The sequence below is a fragment of the Diadema antillarum genome, unplaced genomic scaffold, assembly GCF_040938485.1.
Source record: "Diadema antillarum isolate AM-2024a unplaced genomic scaffold, OU_Dant_1.0 seq00001645_RagTag, whole genome shotgun sequence".
Taxonomy (NCBI): Eukaryota; Metazoa; Echinodermata; class Echinoidea; order Diadematoida; family Diadematidae; genus Diadema; species Diadema antillarum.
The window spans coordinates 25,238-47,313 of NW_027272348.1; the positions used below are offsets into that span (position 1 = coordinate 25,238).

At 39.3% G+C, this 22,076-nt stretch overlaps 1 protein-coding gene across 1 annotated transcript in view; it reads left to right on the forward strand.

The window, feature by feature from the left end:
- The first annotated feature begins 6,733 nt into the window (after positions 1–6,733).
- Positions 6,734–22,076, forward strand: part of LOC139711324 (uncharacterized) — a 28,474-nt gene continuing 13,131 nt past the window's right edge. The window contains exons 1-4 of the mRNA XM_071623223.1: positions 6,734–7,566; positions 16,729–16,920; positions 17,459–17,599; positions 18,723–18,875. Of these exons, the coding sequence (XP_071479324.1) occupies positions 7,123–7,566; positions 16,729–16,920; positions 17,459–17,599; positions 18,723–18,875 (930 nt within the window). The 5' untranslated portion in view covers positions 6,734–7,122. The remainder of the gene's footprint in view (positions 7,567–16,728; positions 16,921–17,458; positions 17,600–18,722; positions 18,876–22,076) is intronic.

Below are 22,076 nucleotides of genomic sequence, written 5' to 3' on the forward strand. Positions count from 1 at the left end.
GGGCTACGGGCCGATGGGGCTATGGGCAGGGGTAATCGTACCCCCTCCCTCTGTAGCTCCTCTTCGTCGTTGTCATCTAATTACTCTAAATCATCGTCGTCATCGTCTACTTTTATTGTATCCCCCGAACAGAGTTCGGAGGACACTATGGATTTGGCCTCGTCGCGCCGCGTCCGCCGCCGCCGCCGCCGCCGCCGCGGCCGCAGAGATTTCCTTGTGAGCGCTCTACCAGCTGCTTTCTTTTCCGATCATCTTCAAATTTATGGTTAGACGAAGACGCCTATTGTTTTTGGTGATGGCGCCCTCGCTTGTTCTGTCTTTATATATACAATTTTGTACATGAAAAGGTAAATTCAATAGGGTCTGCTTGTGAGCGCTCTACTGGCTGCAGTTCTTCTTCGATCATCTTCAAATTTGGCATGAAGGTGTATTATGGTAAGATGAAGATGCCTATTGTTTTTGGTGATGGCGCTCTCGCTTGTTCCGTCTTTATACATGAAAAGGTAAATCCAATAGGGTCTCCTTGTGAGCGCTCTACTGGCTGCAATCCTTCTTCGACCATCTTCAAAATTAATTTGGCATGAAGGTGTATTATGGTTAGATGAAGACGTCTATTGTTCTTGGTGATGGCGCCCTCGCTTGTTCCGTCTTTATACATGAAAAGGTAAATCCAATAGGGTCTGCTTGTGAGCGCTCCACTGGCTGCAGTTCTTCTTCGATCATCTTCAAATTTGGCATGAAGGTGTATTATGGTAAGATGAAGATGCCTATTGTTTTTGGTGATGGCGCCCTCGCTTGTTCCGTCTTTATACATGAAAAGGTAAATTCAAGAGGGTCTGCTTGTGAGCGCTCTATTGGCTGCAGTTTTTCTTCGATCATCTTCAAATTTGGCATGAAGGTATTATGGTAAGACGAAGATGCCTATTGTTTTTGGTGATGGGGCCCTCGCTTGTTCCGTCTTTATACATGAAAAGGTAACTTTTAAAGGGTCTGCTTGTGTGCGTGACGCTGGTCATGTTTCTCGACTATTTTTTTTTTTTCAAATATGGTATGTAAATATATCATAGTCAAATCTACACATCTATACCTATTGATAATGCTGCCCTCACTGTTCAACCTTTTACAGGGTCAAAGGTCATCTTGATCATGTCAAAAGTGCTTATTTATGCAATAACTTGTGCTTATTTATGCAATAACACTGAGCCCCCTCAGTGTTCCGACTTTGGATGCCAATGCTCATTTCTTGTGTGTGCTCTATCAGCCACATTTCTTATAAGATTTTCTTCAAATTTGGCACAAAGGTGCATTATAGTGAAATGGAGATGCCCATATTGTTTTTGGTGGTGGCGCCCTCGCTTGTTCCGTCTTTATACATGAAAAGGTAAATTTTACAGGGTCTGCTTGTGTGTGCGACCCTGCCTTGTTTCTTGACCGATTTTTTTTTTCCAAATTTGGCATGTAAATGTATCATAGTCAAATCTATACACCTACAGCTATTTGGATTTTATTGTATCCTGCAACAGTTGCCATAAAAGTAATCCAGATGTTGGGAGACGGGTTCGGGGATACATGTGCTCGATTGCGAGTGCTTCTAGTTTTTCTTCCTTTTTTCATACAGATTATTTTACTTTTTCTTCATTAATTGTTATCTCTCTCTTAGAAGAATGCGATTAATACTTGATATCGAAGAGATGTGTGCAGTAAGGGGTATACCGTAAATAAATGTGTACTGTAAACCAGGGACATTTGCGTCTCACCTCCCTGATTAACCGCACTTTTTTTCCCCTCCCCGCTGAAACAGGTCAAAATTCAGGGTGCGGCTTATACACCGTTGCCGCGCAACTATACCTACTGATTACTGAATATGTTTGCATAAAGTGTGCAGACAATGTTCAATGTTTGAAAATGATTCCCTTTTCGCCAGGCATTGTACTGTATCATTTCCTTCTTTATATGTCACAAAAATCAGCACATTTTCTCCCCTGAACATGTCACTCAATTACATGTCGACAATTTATATCCACCCGTTGCATGGCAGTATCCATGCTTGTCGACAGATTGTCATCCCCCCCCCCCCCCCCCCGAAGAAAATGCATCGATGCGGGGTACGGTAGACCATGGACCTATAAACTAATTCTATAGCAGCAGACGGTACCTCACCTCCCACAAAACGGTTAGTTCAAAGCGGTGACGAGAGCCGGAAGATCTCGTATACCGACTGAAAGTGTTGCACAGAACATGCGCCACCTGATCGTCGTCTAGATATTTAGGGAGGTGGGTTATTGCCCCCCCCCCCCCCCATGAAAATGTTGGCAGTTGCGGACCCGAAAATGTTTGTGTGTGTGTGGGGGGGGGGGGAACTTTTTACTCCCTAAGATTCTCGAGATTTTTTTGCTTTTTTGTTACTTATTATTGAACATTGCCAAAATAAACTCCTCAAAAAAAGTCCTGCAATTCCAATTTGATGTATCATGTTTCTCTTAAATCTCCATCATTTCATTGAAATGTGACATCATAAGAAAGCCTGATTAATTTTCTTTACAACGGCAACTCACTTGTTTACATTATGCATTCCTGGAATGCACAATCTACGACTGAGTATGAGGGACAGGTCAAATGTGAACTGTTGCAAAAAGGAGCAAACGTGTAATGTCAAACAGTATAATTCCCGTTTGCTTTGTCGTTTCAGGGAAGGAATGTGTTTGAAAAGAATGCTTTGTGAGATTACTATTAGATTCCAGGCTTCAGCCATGAATTAAAAACTGAAGTATAATATCTGCAGATTGAAATCAAACATTAAGGTTGACCAAAATCAAATAGTCATCTAATGTTTAGGAAATGAGATTTTTTTGAAAGTGCTCTCATTTCAGCATTACTCATTCCAGTGGCCTTTTTTCATCTAAAATTTACTGTATCAATAGCATAATTATTGCGACTTTTCACTGTTGATCTGTCCCCATACTCAGCTGTTTTGCACATTCCAAGAACACCCAATCATAGCGAGTGAGGTGTCGTCTTCAAGATAATTAATTAGGCTTTCTTATGATGTCAGATTTAATGAAGATAATGACGGGATAAGAGAAATATGATATATCATACTTTAATTGCAGGACTTATTTTGAGGGGTTTATTTTACCCAAAGTGTGCACCAAATCGTTGAATTTCAATTCTACGAGTGAAAAGTCTCCCTCGCGTGGGAGACGGATACCCCCCCCCCCCCTCCCCCTCCACAACCTTCCCCGCTCGGCCCCTTTCCACAGATTTTGTACAAATTTGAGATAAATTATTTCCGAATATTTCATAAAAGCTATGACAAAGCTAACGCTGGCTTTGTCGCTAACGTTGCTCAAACGCTCACCACCATAAAGCCACATTAGCACAGGAATGAAACCGCAAAACACAGTTCATGTTACAGTTGATCACTTTCCTGCCGGGTTTATCGTGAGAGTTCTTTCGTCGTACAGCTATGTCGAGACGTCCTCAGCTTGGTATTCTCCTTGCTTCTTCGTCTGAAGAGATTCACAATTCCACCCCTTTTATATGGTTTGGGATATTTCCCAGAGTGAAATACCGAAACAAAGTTACAGTAAAAATGTGTCGAATCGACAGAGACTCCAACTCTCCCGTTTTCGCCGGGAGATCTTCCGCCGAAAACCCATTTTGGCTAAATCTCCCGTTCTCCCACTTGAGATTATTCTCCCGCCCTGGCTTTTTGTTTCCCGTTGGAAAGGATTTCTTACTTATTTCTATACGCTATGTTGAAAAAAAAATAAGCCGTAGATAGCACCAGAGAGCATCTAGAACCCTAGTAACTTCGCGCTTCGCACATCACACATCAACTTTGAGTCTCCCGTTTGCTAGGGGTTTCAGGCGGGAGAATCTCCAGATCAGAAGGTGCTTTGGGTTGGAGTCTCTGAATCGATCGTCAGCAACCTTTAAGTTACACATTGTTCTTATAAAGGAAAGTTAGGGGGAAAGGACCTGAGCTCAGCAAATCAGTGTACTTTCTCCTCCCCACAATAAGCCAAAATAGCATAAAGGTTTATAAAAGAGGACCTATTTCAAGCCAATCAGGCTGCATGCCTGGGTTGCATAATTTATCATAATTATGTCTTGTCTGTAGTCAGAGACAAAGAGTAACAAAAAAGGTTCACTTTTACCCAATCATGTGAATGGCCGGAATTACATAACTTGTATTCGACTTTCTGGCTGACTTTCACTAAAAGGGTAATACGAGTACTTTTGGCCAATCATCATCCGGGCATCCGGACTGCCCATTTGTAGCTTTTGTTTTATGGAAATGGGGCTGACCGCCCAACTCTGGTAGTTGACCCTGAATGGCAGGTGCATAATGCCTCTGCCTCGGGGAGTGATTACATAAGCCAACTTGACTGGGTGATTAGGGAAACTGAGGTCTATAAGCTATTAGACTACTGACGCTAGCTTGGCACTTCTAGTGGGTAAATTCACACCAGAACTATATAATTTCACCTGAGACATTATGTCACAATAACAATGCACAGAATTTGTAATAATATCATTTCAATTCCAAAAAGTTTAGTGCTACAGGATTGATGTGTGAGTAGATATCCCCTTCAAATCAACCCCCGCTCGAGCTCTATCCCCCTTTATTAGATGTAGTCTTTTTTTTTTATGCAGACTTTTTTTATTGACAATTTTCGAAATATTCCATCAAAATTCCATCAACATACACACTGTCATTTCATTTCGATTCTAAAAATGCAAAAGCTCTCTTGTGACAAGAGTTGGGGGATAATCCCCTCTTTCACCCCTCCTCATGCTCCGAGCTCCCCTCCATGCATTGGCTAGGGCCTATGGTTAAACTTTTGGTGTTCACCAGATCATCATCGGAACTGCGCGTAAAAATGTAAAAGTTCCCTCCTGGGAGGGAAATACCCCCCCCCCCCCCCCCCCCCCCCCACGCACACACCGCATCCCTTGCCCTGTCCCGGTCTCAATGGTATGGGAATTGACAAGTTTGCGAGTATTCCACAAAAGTGTGCATCACATTGTTTTATTTCCATTCTAAAAATGCAATTTTAAACTCACCGTGTGGGAGGGGGTATCCCCACCCCCATAGACTAATTAGTACACAGTGATGACGCACAAGCGGAACAAGAGGTACAGGTATTATCACCACAATTTAGCCATTCACATTTCCCATTCATATTTATTTTTCTTACTTTTTTGACAGAAAACCCCAAAAATATTTCACAAAAAAAATATGCACCAAATCGCTGAATTTCAATTATGAAAATTCAAATTTCCCTCGTGTGAGAGGGGAATACACCTCCCGCACAGCAGGCGTATGTATAATTCTCCAAGTTATGCCCACAGTACCCATCCCCATCCCAATCATGAAAATAAAACGGACGGACGCCCCTGTAAAGCATGCTCCGAACATCCCATTATTGCTGCACTGCTGCAATACCAGCGTTTTCACATCAGCCCGATAAAAATCCAAGCTCGAGATATTTTTTTATTTCCGAAGTCAGAAAATAGCGCGCTATTTCGAAAAATCGGGCTGATGTGAAAACTCCTATAGGTTACTCGTAATCATGACAATGCGAGTCACGGATTGGCCAGATGCTTAATATGAATTATACCAAGGAGCTATATCTCCTTGATTATACAAAGTAAATGATCGATGTGAGCGAAAGATTGATCATCTGTGTTGCGTGGCGGGTAGTGAGAGCAGGGAGGTTTTTCCCACCTCCGTGGTGAGAGCAAGGACTTCCCACGACGGCCACCACTCAGCTGCCTGGTGAGAGTTCGAGAGTCGAAAGTGAAGGTAGCAGCACAACCCACTAATGAATATTCATACTCACCCAGACAATCTGAGCGACGATGATGTATGACGTACAATACTTGGATTTGCGTACGTACATATTCCTGACCTAATCAACAGGGATAATCCCGCGCCCGTCGCCCGGCGTCTGTGTCGCGATGTCGCGGCGGCTGTGGGGGAGGTACCCCTTCGCCATCGCGTCAATGTACGAGAGTGAGCAGCCACTCCATCCAGGAGCTGAGGGCCAGGGAAAATTGCATGCACTTTGTGGAGAGGAGAGTGAAGAAAACTCGCCCGTCGTCAGGTTTGCTGGCATTGCACTGTTTGCAACACAACAACCGGCAACGAAACCCACATCATCCCGCATCGTGGATGTCGACACTAGTGATTAGAGTAGATGTCAAACACCACGTCGTGCGGCCTTACTGACTACAGCCACACAGGACTGGTAGATGCGTATTCACACCCATCGTCAACCTCTCGAGACTGGACGGACGGACTCGGCTGTTGCCCCCAGCCCTAGTCGCGCCGGCCGCTCCCCCGTAGTAGCTACTAGTATACCGCTTGACAGCGCCACATGCCTCGCCTCATCATTCTACTACACTCTGCAGTATACTAAACACCGTTGGGCGTTGCTTCGTGAAAGCACTTGCAAAATTATGATGTCTTCAGAATTATGAAGTGCTCAAGTACCGTGCCTCAACCTAGCTCTAACTTTAGCAAGTGTTTGTAGACTGTCTGCTCTGACTTGGAGCGAAGGTCAAACTTTTTGTCGATGTCCGAGCGAAGTACATTTTATACTGCGCAGGAATCCCCTTGGACCTCACCGTGAAGCCACATGAGATTGAGAATTTTGATGAGACCAGTGCAGTGGCAGTGGTGAGAATACCTGCTAGGAAAATTTGATTGAGTAGCCACTGCTGCCTATCTAAACAGACTAAAAAAAAAAAAAAAAAAAAAAAAAAAAAAATACAGACCTTGACCAAATTCATGTATTGCAAACGAAACATCGATTGGATATTCTATTTTAGGGTCACGAACATTGGTTGCGCTAATCCCTCTTGTAATTGAAATATTGCTAGATCTACCGGTAGGCTCCCTACCGGTATTCTGTTTGGACTGTGGTAGAGCCCATACATACACCAATTTTGTTTACAACAAACAGCTTGCCTTGTTTTACAACAAACAACATTGCCTGATCTGATGACTAATATTCAAGAAGAGGTGGTTTCAACACATCCTTCTCAGAATTACGTTTTGGACAAGGTAAACCTCGAGGATTCAGGAAAGAGGTTGCCAACGAATTGTGACCAATGTTTCCTTCGTCAGTGTCGTATCCTCAACACCCGGGTAAAACTTACAAAAGACGCTGCGAATGTAGAAGAGGACCACTTGTGCACGACAGAGAGGGAAACGAAGTTGGTTGCATCACGGGACATCGCAGCAAGCGCTCTGCGAAAATCGTCTTCTTGCGAGGAGACCCATCTCCAGTTCGGCGGTTACCGCACTGCCCAGTTCACGGATTTGTGGGAAATGAAAATGAAAAGAACAGGCAAAACATGGAAGGAAACGCTAATCCTCGGTTGACTTTCAAAGACATCATCGTAACATGGCACCAAGGTGTGGAGAAGGGAAAGTGTGGACTGTGGCAGGATGCCTTCAATTCTCTTCAAACGATCAAAGACTACTCTGCCAAAATCAGGTTCAATTTAGGCCAGATTGCGTGGATGCTGGAGAATCCAGAGCTAGCACGAGAGGTAATATGATATCCTGTGAAAATTATCATGATCCTATTGTTTAGGAAATCCAAGGAGTTTAATATTGATACCTTCTTGGAAAATCTCAGACCATGCATGCGTATTGTATTAAAGGAAGCAATATGGAGCAATATTCAAAATTGTTAATGCCTGATGGCAAAATGACTGACTGATTCCCTGAATATAAGAAGTGCCAGTAGTACATGTATTACAATTCAGAATAAAAGAGATTGAAGTCATTACCATGAATAAAAAAGTTCTCTTTTGCCCCAAAATGTAAAATGAATACAGAATTTCACCTCAATTTTATTGATTTTATTGTTTGATTTTTGTTAGTCTTTATTTTATTTTTTTTTTAACAGTAAAGAAATCATGTTTGGTATGGTACATGGTTTGCTATTTGTTTGACACTGATGAATATTTGTCTTCTTGATGCATGCATATTCATACAATGCAGACAAGTTCCACTTTCGGAAGTTTTTAAGATTACATACATGTAAACTGCCATTGGTTTAATAAATACTGAAATAGGCCTAGAGCATTCTTAATGCAGTCTACGAGAGTTATAATCTACAAAGTACTGAAAACTAAAAGTTAGATCATCAATGGCCCATCCTTGAGCCATCCATTGAAGGATTTTTTGTCTTTAAACTTGAATTAGTCTTCATTGTTAAAGTGTGTTTAGCCATATACACATTTTCAGGTTACATGCAGAGAGCTGATCAGATTAATTTCCCAGTAAATTGTAACTCATTTTAGAATGTCACAGTCATCTAAATGCATAATTTTCTTGTACTTCAGGAAAACAGTGTCACAGACATAAAAATAACAGTTATCAAAAGTACTTATGTTAGAGTAGATAAATATTGTGTAAGTTGGAGACTTCAATAGGTGCTGTACATAGGCTAGATTTGAAGTATTTCACTTTTTATATTTCAAGTACTGTATCTTCAAATAACTTTATTCAAACTACACTTTGTTCTTTAGTTTTCATGAGAGCTATAATCAGAGATCATTCACAAGATAGTACTTTCAGTTTGCTACAAACTAGGAAGGTGAGAGTGAGCAAGACAATGGGGGACAGAAGCCAGTTTCAGTGGAACAATTAATTGAATTAGTGTGATAGATGGACTGCCCTACTGATGTAGCTGAAGTGCTTGTTTCTGAGAGTACTTCACTGCACTTAAAGTGTATCCTTAATTTGAAACTAAGCAACCGTGAAATAACCCAGGGTTGTTTACATTTAAGTGATTTGAACACAATCAATTGAGCATCGAAACATACAAGTTTAGGTTTCTTATGAAGAAATTAGCTTTGAAATGCTCACTTCATGGCTTTTGATCTCTTTCTGCATAGTCTAAACCTTGATGTATGCTTTGAATACATCGGTTTAATGTGTTATGCAGTTGAATGAATGAGGATGAACTTCCACAAATAGTTTTTGCTTTTTGTTGAATTACAAAGCACAGTCATATTTTCTGTATTTTTCTATTCATTCAGCTTTGATTTGTTTTAAATCTTTATCTTGAAATAATACTTGGTCCAAATTATCCTCAAAATGATCAAGGCTTTTCAACCACAATTAGAATCCAGAGTGCACATATTTATTTACAAAATATTATGTTATCATCTTACTATCCAAAAACTGTAACCTACACTGTTTGTACTCATCTGATCAACATTGTATCAGGTTTTTGCACGCAATCAGTTGCCAATTTCAGTATGCCTAGCTCATGTGATGCTTGCTTTCACCTTGATATAGTTTCCAGATTTATAAGTGTTTGTAATTATGACAAATGCACAACACTTCAAATGCCCAAATTTCATCTCTCACGACCTTCACAAAGCCAAGATGTCATAGTTGAGTGCAAATTTCTCAAACACATATATGGGCAATTCCAGCGTTACGGACATTACATTTAGAAAATTTTTGGTGACTTTGTGGGCTTATTCCAACAACTCAGCACAATCATTCTTAATCCATTCATGGTTTATTCTAACCCAGTCATCCTGAAATGTCAACAGTCCGAGTTTTGATCAGTTAATATAAATCATTTGGTAGATATTACACAAAACGTTTGCCGTTACGGACATTACATTTTTTGGACACGATTATTTACCTCCATGTGGATATGTTGAGAAATTTATGAATCAGAGCATTAAGTAAAAGTAATTTTCTTCTGAAATGAGTGCTCTGGTCCTGTTTAAGTTGTAGATTGATAATGGTGTGCAACAAATTCAGCATTTACTCTACAGGTTCACAAATGTAGCGTTACGGACATTACATTTTTAGCGTTACGGACATTACAACTTTGTCCACTTTTTAAAGTCCCAATATTCATACTTTAACACAGTCCATATCTCAGGAAAGGCTAATTTTAGTGTTTTTTGGTTCATTCTTAACCATGATCTACTTTGAAACAAATGCTGAAGTGTTTCTGAATATGGAATAATGAGAGTCAAAGATTGTGTGTTTTTACAAAAATTATCAAAAATAGTGCCCCAAAATGGGTTTTTTGAAGAAAAGAATGCCTAAATACACTTCAATTATATCAAAATACCACTCAAATGAAAGAGCTAGACAAACTCTAGCATTTGATACTAAATTTGTCCCTGTAGCTCATATATTTTTCAAATTATTACAGATTTATGATTTTTAGGAAAGGTAACATTTTTCACGGAATTGCCCATATGCCAGATAAAGACCGAGATTCTGGGACTATTTACAAACTTATGTAAGCTTCGTTGTATGTAACTTGTGAAGCATTTAAAAAAAAAAAGTAAAATACAGGCAACTTTATTTGATGTAGGACATTCATTGAAATAAGAAACAAACAAAGGAAAGAAAAACAAGTATTGCTGTAAACATTCATTAAGAATTAAAAGTAAGCAAAGATACAGAAAACTTTCATTGGCAAGGGGAAGATACATCCCACAACAAATTCCCTATCAGCACTTTAGGTGTAGAGCATGCCATTGACACTGGTCATGACATTGGGTGGGATGATGCCCACATAATTGACTCTGAAACATACTTTTGGCCAAGGAAGGTCAAAGAAGCGGTCTGGATCAGCAAGACTGATATAATCCTAAGTATTCTAAATAAGGACTCCAAATACACATTACATATAAATGTCATAGATCTATCTACTGTATGCTCTATTGATCTCAAAGCATCACTAGACAGGTTGATACGAAGGTCTATACAAAAACCAATCTGCTTTCAACAGAGAGTCTACTGTACTAGTGGATGGCCACTAACCAGCCAGATATTTAAAGGTTGATTTATTTCAAGCTAAATTTTGTTTTGTTAAAAGCCGAAATACTTATTCGATGGTCAAAGATTACACAGTACGAGATCAAGCACTTTTTGTGTTGATTCCTGTCTTGTGCATACGTAATGTGAATGTTTATAAAATGCACTGTATTGTTTTCTTGAAGTGTGCATTGAAAGAAGGGCAGAATTTACTCTATTTTATCACTTTTCTTTATACTTTTTACTCACCACTTTTACTCATGCCCTTTTGCAATCTGTAAAGAAATCATCAAAATACACATTCATGACATTTCTTCCTCCTCCATCAGGATTGTGTAAAACAAGATACAACACATTTATTGAATTTATACAGAACTTTTGCAAAACAGATACTTTTGCCTTTGAAGATCAGGAAATGAACAAATTTATGTCAAGTGTTTATACATACCTGATACACAATTTGTATTTTCTCATTGCATAGTAAAGGTTCACAGGCTACATACTGCGATAGAATTGACAACAGTGAAACAAAACATTTTGCTCTCTTTTAGAGCACATTAAAATTTTTCTGCTATTTTGCTAGAAACATTGCCTTCATCAAGATTATGACTGGTACAATTGCCCTGGCACCTACAGTGTGTTGAAGTGAAAATCATTGATATACATGTACAGTACTGTAAGAATTTTCTGGTGTGAAACTCATTCTATTTGTGCACTTTTAGGGTTACAATAGGGATACAGGATAAGAAGGCATGTTTTGGGGTGCGTTAAATCAACTTTTTCTCAACAGAAACAGGTTTTCCAAACGGCTTTCAGGGAATTTTACGAGATGATAAACGCAAAGCTGTTTTGATTATGGGGTTTGGAAAGCCTTTTTGAAAACAAGAAACCTGTTTCTAGAAGCCTTTCGAAGTGAGATAAAATGCAAAGCTGTTTTGAAACGGCTTTGTGTTGCGGTTACGAAACAAAATGCTCAATGCAGCTGCGCAGTGACAAGGCCAGTTTTCCTGTTCACGATGAGTTGAACCCGTTTCTAAAGGGCTTTGGAAACGGCTTTTGAAAGCTGTTTCAAACAGAGGAAAGATGATAAACGCAGCTTTTGTCAGGTTTTCAACTGCATATGCCCTTTACTTTGATATCATTTCGAACTCTTATTATTACAGAACACTTGATGGTTTTAAAACAAAGCTTTGATACAAATTTCTGTAGAACTGACTTGACTAAATGGAGATATGTAAGATTTTATGGAAGAGACCATTCTTGATAAAGATGGCTGCTTCCATACCCTACTACACATGTAGTACTGGATTTTGAAGTGAAGCACATCAGTGATACAATGTGTTCGACAAACTGTTTCTGTGAACATCTCAAGGGGGTATGGATGCACAATGTTTTCAATGCTTTATCAATCGGAGAGCTTAGGCACTGATTCTGTATGTATCATAGCATGGATAGCGAAAATCCTGCGATCTCAGTGGTCGAGAGCTGTATGTTGATTTTTACTGGCCGCATGCAGTGGTAAGCAGGTTATCGTGCACTTGAAGCAGGAGTACGCACACTTCTTGCAAAGGTTCATGCACTAAGCAAGCGTTCGCGCACTCAGTAAGAGATTGCCTATTGGCTATTTAAAAACACTGATGCATCCAGTAATTACTAGATCACCATGCATTGTTTTGAAGTAATGGATGCATGGCTGTTGGGCTTTCATCTATGGCAAGCCTAAAGAAAATACATCCAGTAAATTTGCCATCAGGTAACATGATCGAAAATGGATTTCTCGCAAGAAAATTGTCTATAACACAGATGATGCACAGTATGTCTCTTTGTGCATTAGAGTCAAAGTATAGTGTGTATAGTATGTGGTATCAAGCATGGAATTTTAAACCTGAACCCACTTGGCGTTGCCTTTAAATAATGCCTTGTGGGGTAAGCATTCTATTGTTACATTGTAAAACAAATTGTATGCCCACAATTCCGACTGGCGCACTCAGACCTGTTCCTCATTTGTATACTGTACCTCTGAGTGCCATGACAAGGTATAATGGGAAACAAGCAGGAGAAAATAACAAAAACACTCTCTCTCAGCCGTGGAGTACTTGGTTACCAACTGCAAACAGATCCATATTGTACTGTGTGCTGCATGGATAATTAGTGCATTCCAAAGGTCTAACAACAATGTTTTCTCTCCACCACACTGACATTTCAAAACAGAGTTCATAGAGCAGGATAGTGCATTCATTACATTCTTGTGTAGTAGGTCATCAAAATACAACGGTAACTTTGTGGCAATTTATGAGCATGTTAATGTAAAATTTTCCATTTTTATGTGTTCAGTTGGTAGCTCACTGTGCAGCTTGACTGCTTGATATTGTACATGTTTGTACCAGGAGAGTGCTTTATGCGCCAGAAAGAAATATTTTTTTTTTATTGTGAGAAGTTGGAGAAGTATAGTACGTAGCTGGTTGTGTCTAGTGTGTGTGTGTGTATACTTTTATATTGCAGGTCTATTTAACTACATGTGTGCATTTAGTTGATGTGATTGTGTGTACAACTCTTGTAATTGTTTTGGGTTTTTAGGAGCATTGTCTTGTTTTGTTGTGTGTTTATGTGTGTGTGTGTTATGCATTTTAGGTTAATCCATGAAAATATATCCTTTGTATCTTAGTGACATTGTCATCAAGACTTGTGAGGAAAATGCAATGATGACTTTTAGGGGGAAAAGACTGTAATCAGACAAATCATTAACCAAAAACGTTGTTTCTGCATTTAAACTAGAATTAACAAATAGTCCTGAGAGTATACTGTTGTTAGGTGATGATATCATTGCTCCTGCCAATATTCGAATACCCATGTATTCAGTGAAAAACATATGCACCCTAAACATTCTTTCTCGTTTTTATGTCCAATTTTGATGTTCAAAGCTTAACCCTTTGAGGACGAGTCCTGAGTATACTCGGGCAGGTGTCTATGGGAAATGCGTGTTGTAGCAAAATCAGTCCGTCCTCAACGGGTTAATGTCAGTCACATCTAATTCTACTCATCGTATTTTTTTTTTTAATTTTAAGTCAGCCTGAACATGGTGTGGAGTTGCAGTAAACAAAGAAAATTTGAAACTTTATTCATCATTCCGGAGTTTCATACGTACTCAAATTATATTACTATTTCCACCTTCAGCAGCAGCACTTTTTTTTTTTTTTTTTAATATAAAACCAGTTGAGGAGGAGTCCTGAGTATACTCGGGCAAGTGTCTATGGGAAATGCGTGTTGAAGCAAAATCAGCCCGTCCTCAACGGGGAGGGGATTTCCCAGAATTGCTGAACTCATTTCTTGGGGAAGCTGGCAGTTAAGTCATTAGCTTGTCAGATGTTTGGGGGTGACAATGGCATCCTTTGTAAGGAATGCAGACACCCTCAGGCCTAGTTGTTTAAAGCTGCTTCTAGTTACGTTCAGACGGCAGGCCCTAACCTCGAGGTTTAGCTCTTGCCCCCTAACTACGACGTGTGTCCACACGACGAATCTTAACCTTGAGGTTACGAAACCTCGAGGTTAAGCTTCTGCCCCCCGTAACTACGAGTGGGTCCAACTCGATGTTAAAACCACAAAACCGGAAGTTTCAGCCCACACTGCTAACAAGGCGTCTATCTATTCTTTAGTCCAACCCTGTCGAACTCGCTTACAGGTACTCTTTTTCTCTGTCATGGTATGCAGAGATAGCACTGCACTGATGACTTTATGCCTTTATAAAGATCATGGAAAACATTTTTTTTTTTTTTTTAGCGTCGGAGAAGAATACAGAATACAGCAGCGAGTTCGACGTGTTCAGTTTCAGAGATCAAGCGCATGGGAAGAAAAGATGATGTTGTTGTGTCGTGCGTCATAGATTTTTCACATGTAGTGTATTTGTGGTGTACGTTTGGGAGGTTGACCCGGAAGCAGAGGGAAATTGTGGGGGCTGGAGTTTACGGCGAGGTCACTCTTAACTTCGAGTTTGTTGTTTTTTGTGTCCACACGGTGCTTAACTACGAGTGGGGACCCCCCGCGGCTCGTGGTTAGAGCGCTAACCATAAGATTTCTCGTGGCTCGAAACATCGAGCAAACCTCGAGGTTTGCTAACTACGAGTGCGTCTTCACGGTCCCTAACTACAAGCTCTAACCTCGAAGTTTCCTAACTTCGAGGTTAAGGGCTCCCGTCTGAACGTAACTAGCGTATCTCTGTCAACTTCAACTTCACTGGATGACTGTGTGACAGTAGGCTCGTTAACTGCGCATGCGCGAAACTTGCATGACCGAAGACTGACCCCGCAGTCCCAATAGAGTTTCGTGCGCGCGCGATTCAAAGAGACTCGATTTTGTAAACAAGCAAAATAATCGCGATTATTCTGAAAAATCGCACTAATAGTGCGAGTTGGATCGCGATAAGGATCGCGGTAATTAGTGAGATTTTTCTGTCCACACACGAAAAAATTCCTCAAACTGTTACTAATGTGTTCTACTAATATTGCTGCATTCACTCAACCCTCATGTCTATGAAGGTGAACCTCTCCTTTAATTTGTGCACACATTTGGAGGAAAATTTTGACGGAAAAGAGAAATTCAAGAAGAAAACCACCGTTGAGCAGGAATCAAATCATCTTTGCTTCATGGATGCATTCATCTGACTGTGTTGCAAATACACTCTTCATGATCTGCGTATAGTTGAACTGGCGCAAGTTGACAAGTTGTTAGTCACTTTTTCTTGTGACGTATGTCTGTTCTAATTCTGATACGCGAATGAGGTCAACTCAACAGACGAACAGCGCATGTGGCTCTGAGGCAAGTCCCTGTGCCAAGCGAAAGGATTGTGTCAGAATAATTGCGCCGCAAACGTAATAGTGATCATATTGAACAGGATGGTGACAAACACCGCCTACGCAATAGCGATGACGTCCTTACGTAATCCCGTGAAGTGATGTCGTTCCGTTAATTGGTCGTGAGCCAATCCTCCTGTTCGTGCAGTGAGAGTTGGCACGTCGGCCTGAAACAAAACAGGAAGTTTATGGATTAGTGAGAGCCTGTGTTTGCTTCTTGAAGGAGAAGAAATGCTCATTACATGGGGCTGATTTTGCTGATGATGTCACAATGAGAGGGGGCGCGGTCTTGACCAAATTTGTATGAGTGGCCAATGGGTTTTCTCAGAAATGGAGACCAATGTTCTGTTTTAACATTGTATGAGTGTTCTCAATCAGCTGCTGTGGTGATGGTGTAAAAGCTATGAAGATAGCATTTCGCAGACAGGAATTAAAATAGCAAATTATGATTCTTCATATTACCTTTAAAAAGCACCTTTAGAGCATGACATGCATATATACTGAGTAAAATTCACTGTTGATCAGCAACTATTCAAATCAGTGTGTAAACAGTAAATACAATAAAATCCTTTTGAAGAATTAGCCAAGAAGCTACATGTAAGAGCCCGCTTTGGAGAGACCTAGCTCTCCATTCATCATTTTAATAGAGGAAGTACAGACAGGACATCATTCTCAGGGGAACATTTGTATTGAGTGGAAAACTTTGACCTGAAACAGGCTGTCATATGAGAGCCTTGTTTTAATATGATAATTATGAATAAAGGGGATGCCCATATTATTATGAAAACGTAAAGTGCAAGAAACGAAAAAATACTGCTCATTAGATGGACATGAGACAAAGGGACTACAGTGTATTTTTATCATGGGCAATTATGGATGAGGCAATGTGAATAGTTCATTCATCGGCAGTAGATTTAATACAACTCAGGGGAAATCCCCTTGTAAGTGTTCAATTAATCACCATTTTTAATGGATTTCCTTCTTATGCTTTTTTTCCCCTGACCTTTGATAATTTTTCTGTTGTAATTTTACAAGGCCCTTGTTTGTACCAAATTTCAGAACTTTGCTGCTGCAGTGTCAAAGGACCCACACATGGCCCTGGGCCACTTTCAGCTGGGCATGGTGTACTACAGATTACAACGCTACAATGAGTCCAGGAACAGCTATGACCAAGCCAAGGTCACTCTACGTGGCAACAAATTCATTGACTACAGGCAGCTGGGTTTTGTGCACAAACTCTATGAGTGCGAGGTGAGTGAGTTTACATTCTTCAAGATGTTTTTTTTTTGCTTGTTTTTGCTATTGTCTTGGTTTCCTTTGGTTCAAGTTTTTCATGAATCTCATTTGTGAATGCTACTGCTACAACACAATCTCACATTCTTTTTCTTTTTTTAATTGTAAGCGAAGGTGGGCATTTATCTTGAATGTTTTGTCAGATTTTTTTTTTTCTTACAAATTTACTCTCAGCCAGTCAGATCCAAGTATTCCCGTAGCTTATAACAGTTTGTCCAAAAAATACCTGACAAAAGCCACACTTAGATTATGGAAATAGTGATAGCCCGTGTTTGCTAGTGAAAAGTAAGCTCTAATTTGTATAATTTTCAGTGAAAGATATTTAAATTCAAATTTATAGAGGGGCACTTTCTTTATTGAGTTCCATTACAAACACAGTTTGCATTTAACATATTTTTGGATTGATTTATTAACCAAAAGTATGTACATAAGATGTAGATAGGCCCTTATGACTGGCCACACACATTGTGGTGTTCCTCTGTGTTTTGACCGGCAGGTCTTGTACAACCTGGCGCTGACCTACGCCACCATGATGAGCAGCTCAGAGTACGCTCTGGAGCTCCTCCACCAAGCCAGCAAGGTCACCGTTGAGGCCCGCCACGGCACCATGATCGAGAAAGCGGAAAAACTTCTGATGGTGTGTGCCTTGGTATTCTGCTTTTTGCCCATAATCAACAGCTTGACTGAGCAGTGCACTGATGAGAATTTTATTCAAGGATTAAAATTCTTTGCAGAGATGAAGGAATACAGTTCTAGGGCAATTAACCCCTGGACAATTATCCCAGACCCTTCCCCTGACCCTAACCCTAATCCTAATCTTGAACCTACAATGTAATCCTAACCCTAACCCAAACTATGACACTAAACCTGACCCTAATCCTAATCTTTACTCTAACCTTGTCACTAACCAGTATTTAGTGGGGTAATTGATATTGTAGATACACTTCAAACACAATCCAAATTTGCCAGTCAATCCAGGAATCTCTGAAAAGGAATTAATTGAATCAGGTCATCTCCAATGAATACAAATTGCAAAATATGTTTGATTCAGTGTTTGGTTTCCAAACTCCGGGTGTCGTGGAATGAGAGTCAAATGAATTTTAATAGCCAGTGTGTGTTGATGCTGACCGATGACAGTTTCTGCCAGGGTTATCAAGGTTGAACACAGTATGGCACTGCCAAACAATGGAGATAGTGCACATGACATGCCGAGTAGCTGTGACAAGTCTCAGTGACACACGGAAAACCCTGTAGTCCTGTCAACATACACACCCTTCCCCCAGCACACTGGAAAGTTTTGATGGAGAACATTTAGCAGCAACAACAACAACAACAACAACAAAACAACAACGACAACAACAACAACAACAAAATTGTCTTGAGTGACATGGTTTATGCTGACTTTTTTGTTTCTTTTTTTTTGAGGGGGGTGTCGTTTGTTTTTGCTTGGTATGATAATACTCAACAGATTTGTTTTGATTTTATTGGTTCTGGTGCATGGTAAAATGATTACATCATTGTCTTGATAGGTGGTATGAGGATTACAATAATAAACAAAATGTGAGAGTAAATAAACAGTGCCAGATCATGAAGATTAGTAGCTGAAGTGGTAAAAGGTGATAAACGCAGAGGGCTTCCCAAAGAGCAGGAACTTCTATGTTTTGGCCACTATTCCTTGCTCAAATTTGATGTTCTTACTTTTATTTTTTGGAGTTGAGAAAGAGAGATAAAATTCTTTCCCGTGGCATCTTTCTTCCCAGAGCAACCAGCTGTATGAACCTCTAGTGCTGCCCACCAACCAGCTCTTCCGTCCGCCCCAGAGCAAAGTTGCCAATTTGAAGAATATCGACTATCTCGGCAAAGCCAAAGTCCTCAGCGAATTGTCTGACTCCAGCAACAATAACAACAAAGCGGTAAGATGTCGAAATGTCTACCTTTCATTTGTATCATATTGGTTTGTTTTGAGTCCAAATAGATTTTTTTTCATAGAGATTGCTGTACAAATTATGTACTTTATAGTTACTTGTAGTACTTGTAGTTACACTGTAGGCCTACATAAAGAAGCCTTTAACCTGCTGAAGACTAGTCCCGACTATACTCGGGCAGGTGTCTATGGGAAAGTGCGTGTTGTAGCAAATTCTGCCCGTTCTCAATGCGTTAATCTGCCATAGTTCATGGAGATTGTTATTTTGCACCTAGACTCTGCTGTGGAAGTGATGAAATTAATGGTGATAACTGAAACTTCAGTTTGTATGATTTTGTAAAGCATGCTCTACTGATACTTATTATCTTGCATAGCAAAACATTATAGTATCATTCAAGATTATTGTATTCAGAGTAATAACTTTGAAATGGCCTTTTATATTGATTCATCAAGTTTTTGCAGCCTACAGGCACTGCCGTGTGACTGAAAATGCTTACATTTTTGCAGTGGTTTTATTTGTGCAAATTTTGTGGGAAAAAAAAACAACAAAAAAACAAAAAAACGGAAGCTGAAATATTCCCGGCATGCACTGCCCAAGACCAGCATGCTAGCATTGCAGTGTCAAGTGACTACTAATACATGTTCTAGAATTTTTTTTTTTACTGAGAAATTTGATTGCTTTTTAGGCAATGTTTTAACTAAATGGTTTGTTTGAAAAGTTAAACTTTCTCCAATAAGAGTGTTTGTCTTATTTTTGTTTACAAACATTTTATCATGATACTGAGATGACCACAAAGCATGAAATTAATTACTCAAGAAAACGTTAGATCAATTGCTGTTCGTGAAAGTATCTTTATGAGAATTTTTTTGCATTTATAGTAGTTGCATGTTTTATGTTATGTTAGAGGCTCAAATTCCTCAACAAAATGTCAAATTACAATGAACAACATCATTCATAGCAAATGGACTGTGTAGTGATTGTAAATTGAAATGTCACCAATGTCTTTATAATCAAAGCTATGCCAATGCCAGTGAGGGAGTTAATTGCATGAATTTCTAAATCGACCAAAAAAAAAAATAAAGTGATAAAAATTATCATGAGAAAACCTGTACCTGAAGATAGATAGTCAAAATATTCCATCATTTCTCAAAAAGATGAACAAAGATCAAAAGCACAAAACTTTCCACTTTCTACTATTAAGGGAACTGACTTTAAAACACATAATGAAAACAATAGTGAAAATTGCTTCCCCAGAGGTGGTTTCAGTTCTTTTTATTCATCGTTAGATGTGATGAGGATTCTTTTATCATTATGATTGATGAGTCATTAACTGGAAACTCCAAACACAACTGTTTATGTGATAGACTCTATTGAACTTTGTGTAGGCATATAAAGAGTGAAAGAAAATATATTTTCTTGTCCATCTATCTCAGAGCTCAGAAGAGTTTGACACAGTCATCAATAATAATTGATACCCAGTAAAATTTGTCATGCTTTTTTTATCATGTGTATGAACATGTGACATTAAAAAACAAATAACCAACAGGAAACCATACACAGACGATGTGGGATACGTGTATTACATCTCACCTTTGTTTCCTGTGCAACGATAGGAGTGGGCGATGTATCGTCAGTACTCTAAATGCAAGAGGACATTCAGAAATGTTTGTGGTTTGCGAGTGATCAATTGATATCATATTGACAATTTGTCATTGGGGCACAGTAAACAAAACAGGAAGAAATCAGTCAGTCTAGATGACAAAACATCAGTCATTCTCAGAATTCTTTTTTTTAGATCATTTTTTTTTTTTTTGAGGGATGGGGAAGGGCTATTTATCGGATCTTTCTGTCATTGCATCATGGAATGAACACTTGTCTGAAGTGGGAATTTAATTTGCACATCTCTAGCAGACAAAAACAAATTATTGAAATTATCTCACAACTGAGTACTGAATATATTCAAATGGAATTTAAGAAACAATATGAGTTCTACAAATTTCACAAATGTTAGAAAGGGAAGAGACATGAATAGTAACTTGAGTAATAATCAGTTCATTTCATCAAAGAGACACAGTTGAAATGGTCACTTCATTATATTGTTAATGTTCTCTGTTATTTGGTGACTTGCAGTTGATTCCTAGATTAGAGCTACTGGGAAGGATGTCAGATTGAGATACAGATTTACCACTGTTAGATGGAAAATCAGTGAATTTTAGGGATTACAATTAAGGATGGAGCAATTTTCGAATGCAAATGAATAGTAATATTGTGAACTGCTGGAAAGATGCCGTCCAGTGTAGCTTGAACATGGACGTTGCTGTTTCAGTCAATAAAATCATGGATATGATATAAACAATAACTATGAGTTCCTAATGATTAAGACTGATTGGAGGACAGATGTGAAAAGTTGGTTAAAGTTTTTCTTATTCGATAAATGGATGGGACAAAAATTTACGTTGAACCAGCCTCTGGACGTGAAGTACATATAGGTTGAGTATATCACAGACTCTTTTTTTGACAATACAAGTGATAATAATTCTAAGTGACCGTATTTGTTCTTGTTTGGAAGCAAGAGTTACAAAGGAAAACCTTGTGTGTATTACTATGCTGGCTCTTAATTATTGGTATGATTTTTTTTTTCTCATCTCATTTGCTTTCGATGTCAACGTGCCTTGACATTTCCTCACAGACAACTGAGAGACAGGGATAATATCCATTACAATGAGTCATTTATTTATGATTATTCATTGAGGTTGTGGCTTATGCCAGTGACTGGTAGTGCTTTCTTGGGATTTGAGGTTGGTCAGGACAAAGTCTATCAGAATAGGTAGATGGTGGAAGTCAGGGAAAGGCACTGTGATGTTTGCCTTGATGTAATACAATAGGTTGCGAGGGAACTGACTACTGACCTCTTATTAGCCATGTATTGTATACGTGTGGTGGGATGGAGTGGAGTGAGATTTATCCATTTTATGATATTATATTTCCTCTGTCTATAATAGAACTTTCTTTCTAGATTCAGTTTCGCAGAGTATTTTTCTTTCATTTCATATGATTCATTGCTATTTCTCTACATTCGGGGAATGCCACCTGACCTGGAAGCTGGTTGTACGTGTTGTCATGATGACTGACAGGATGCACGATTCTACTTTCAGTTTTATCTTACAACATGTAAACTTGATAGTAACG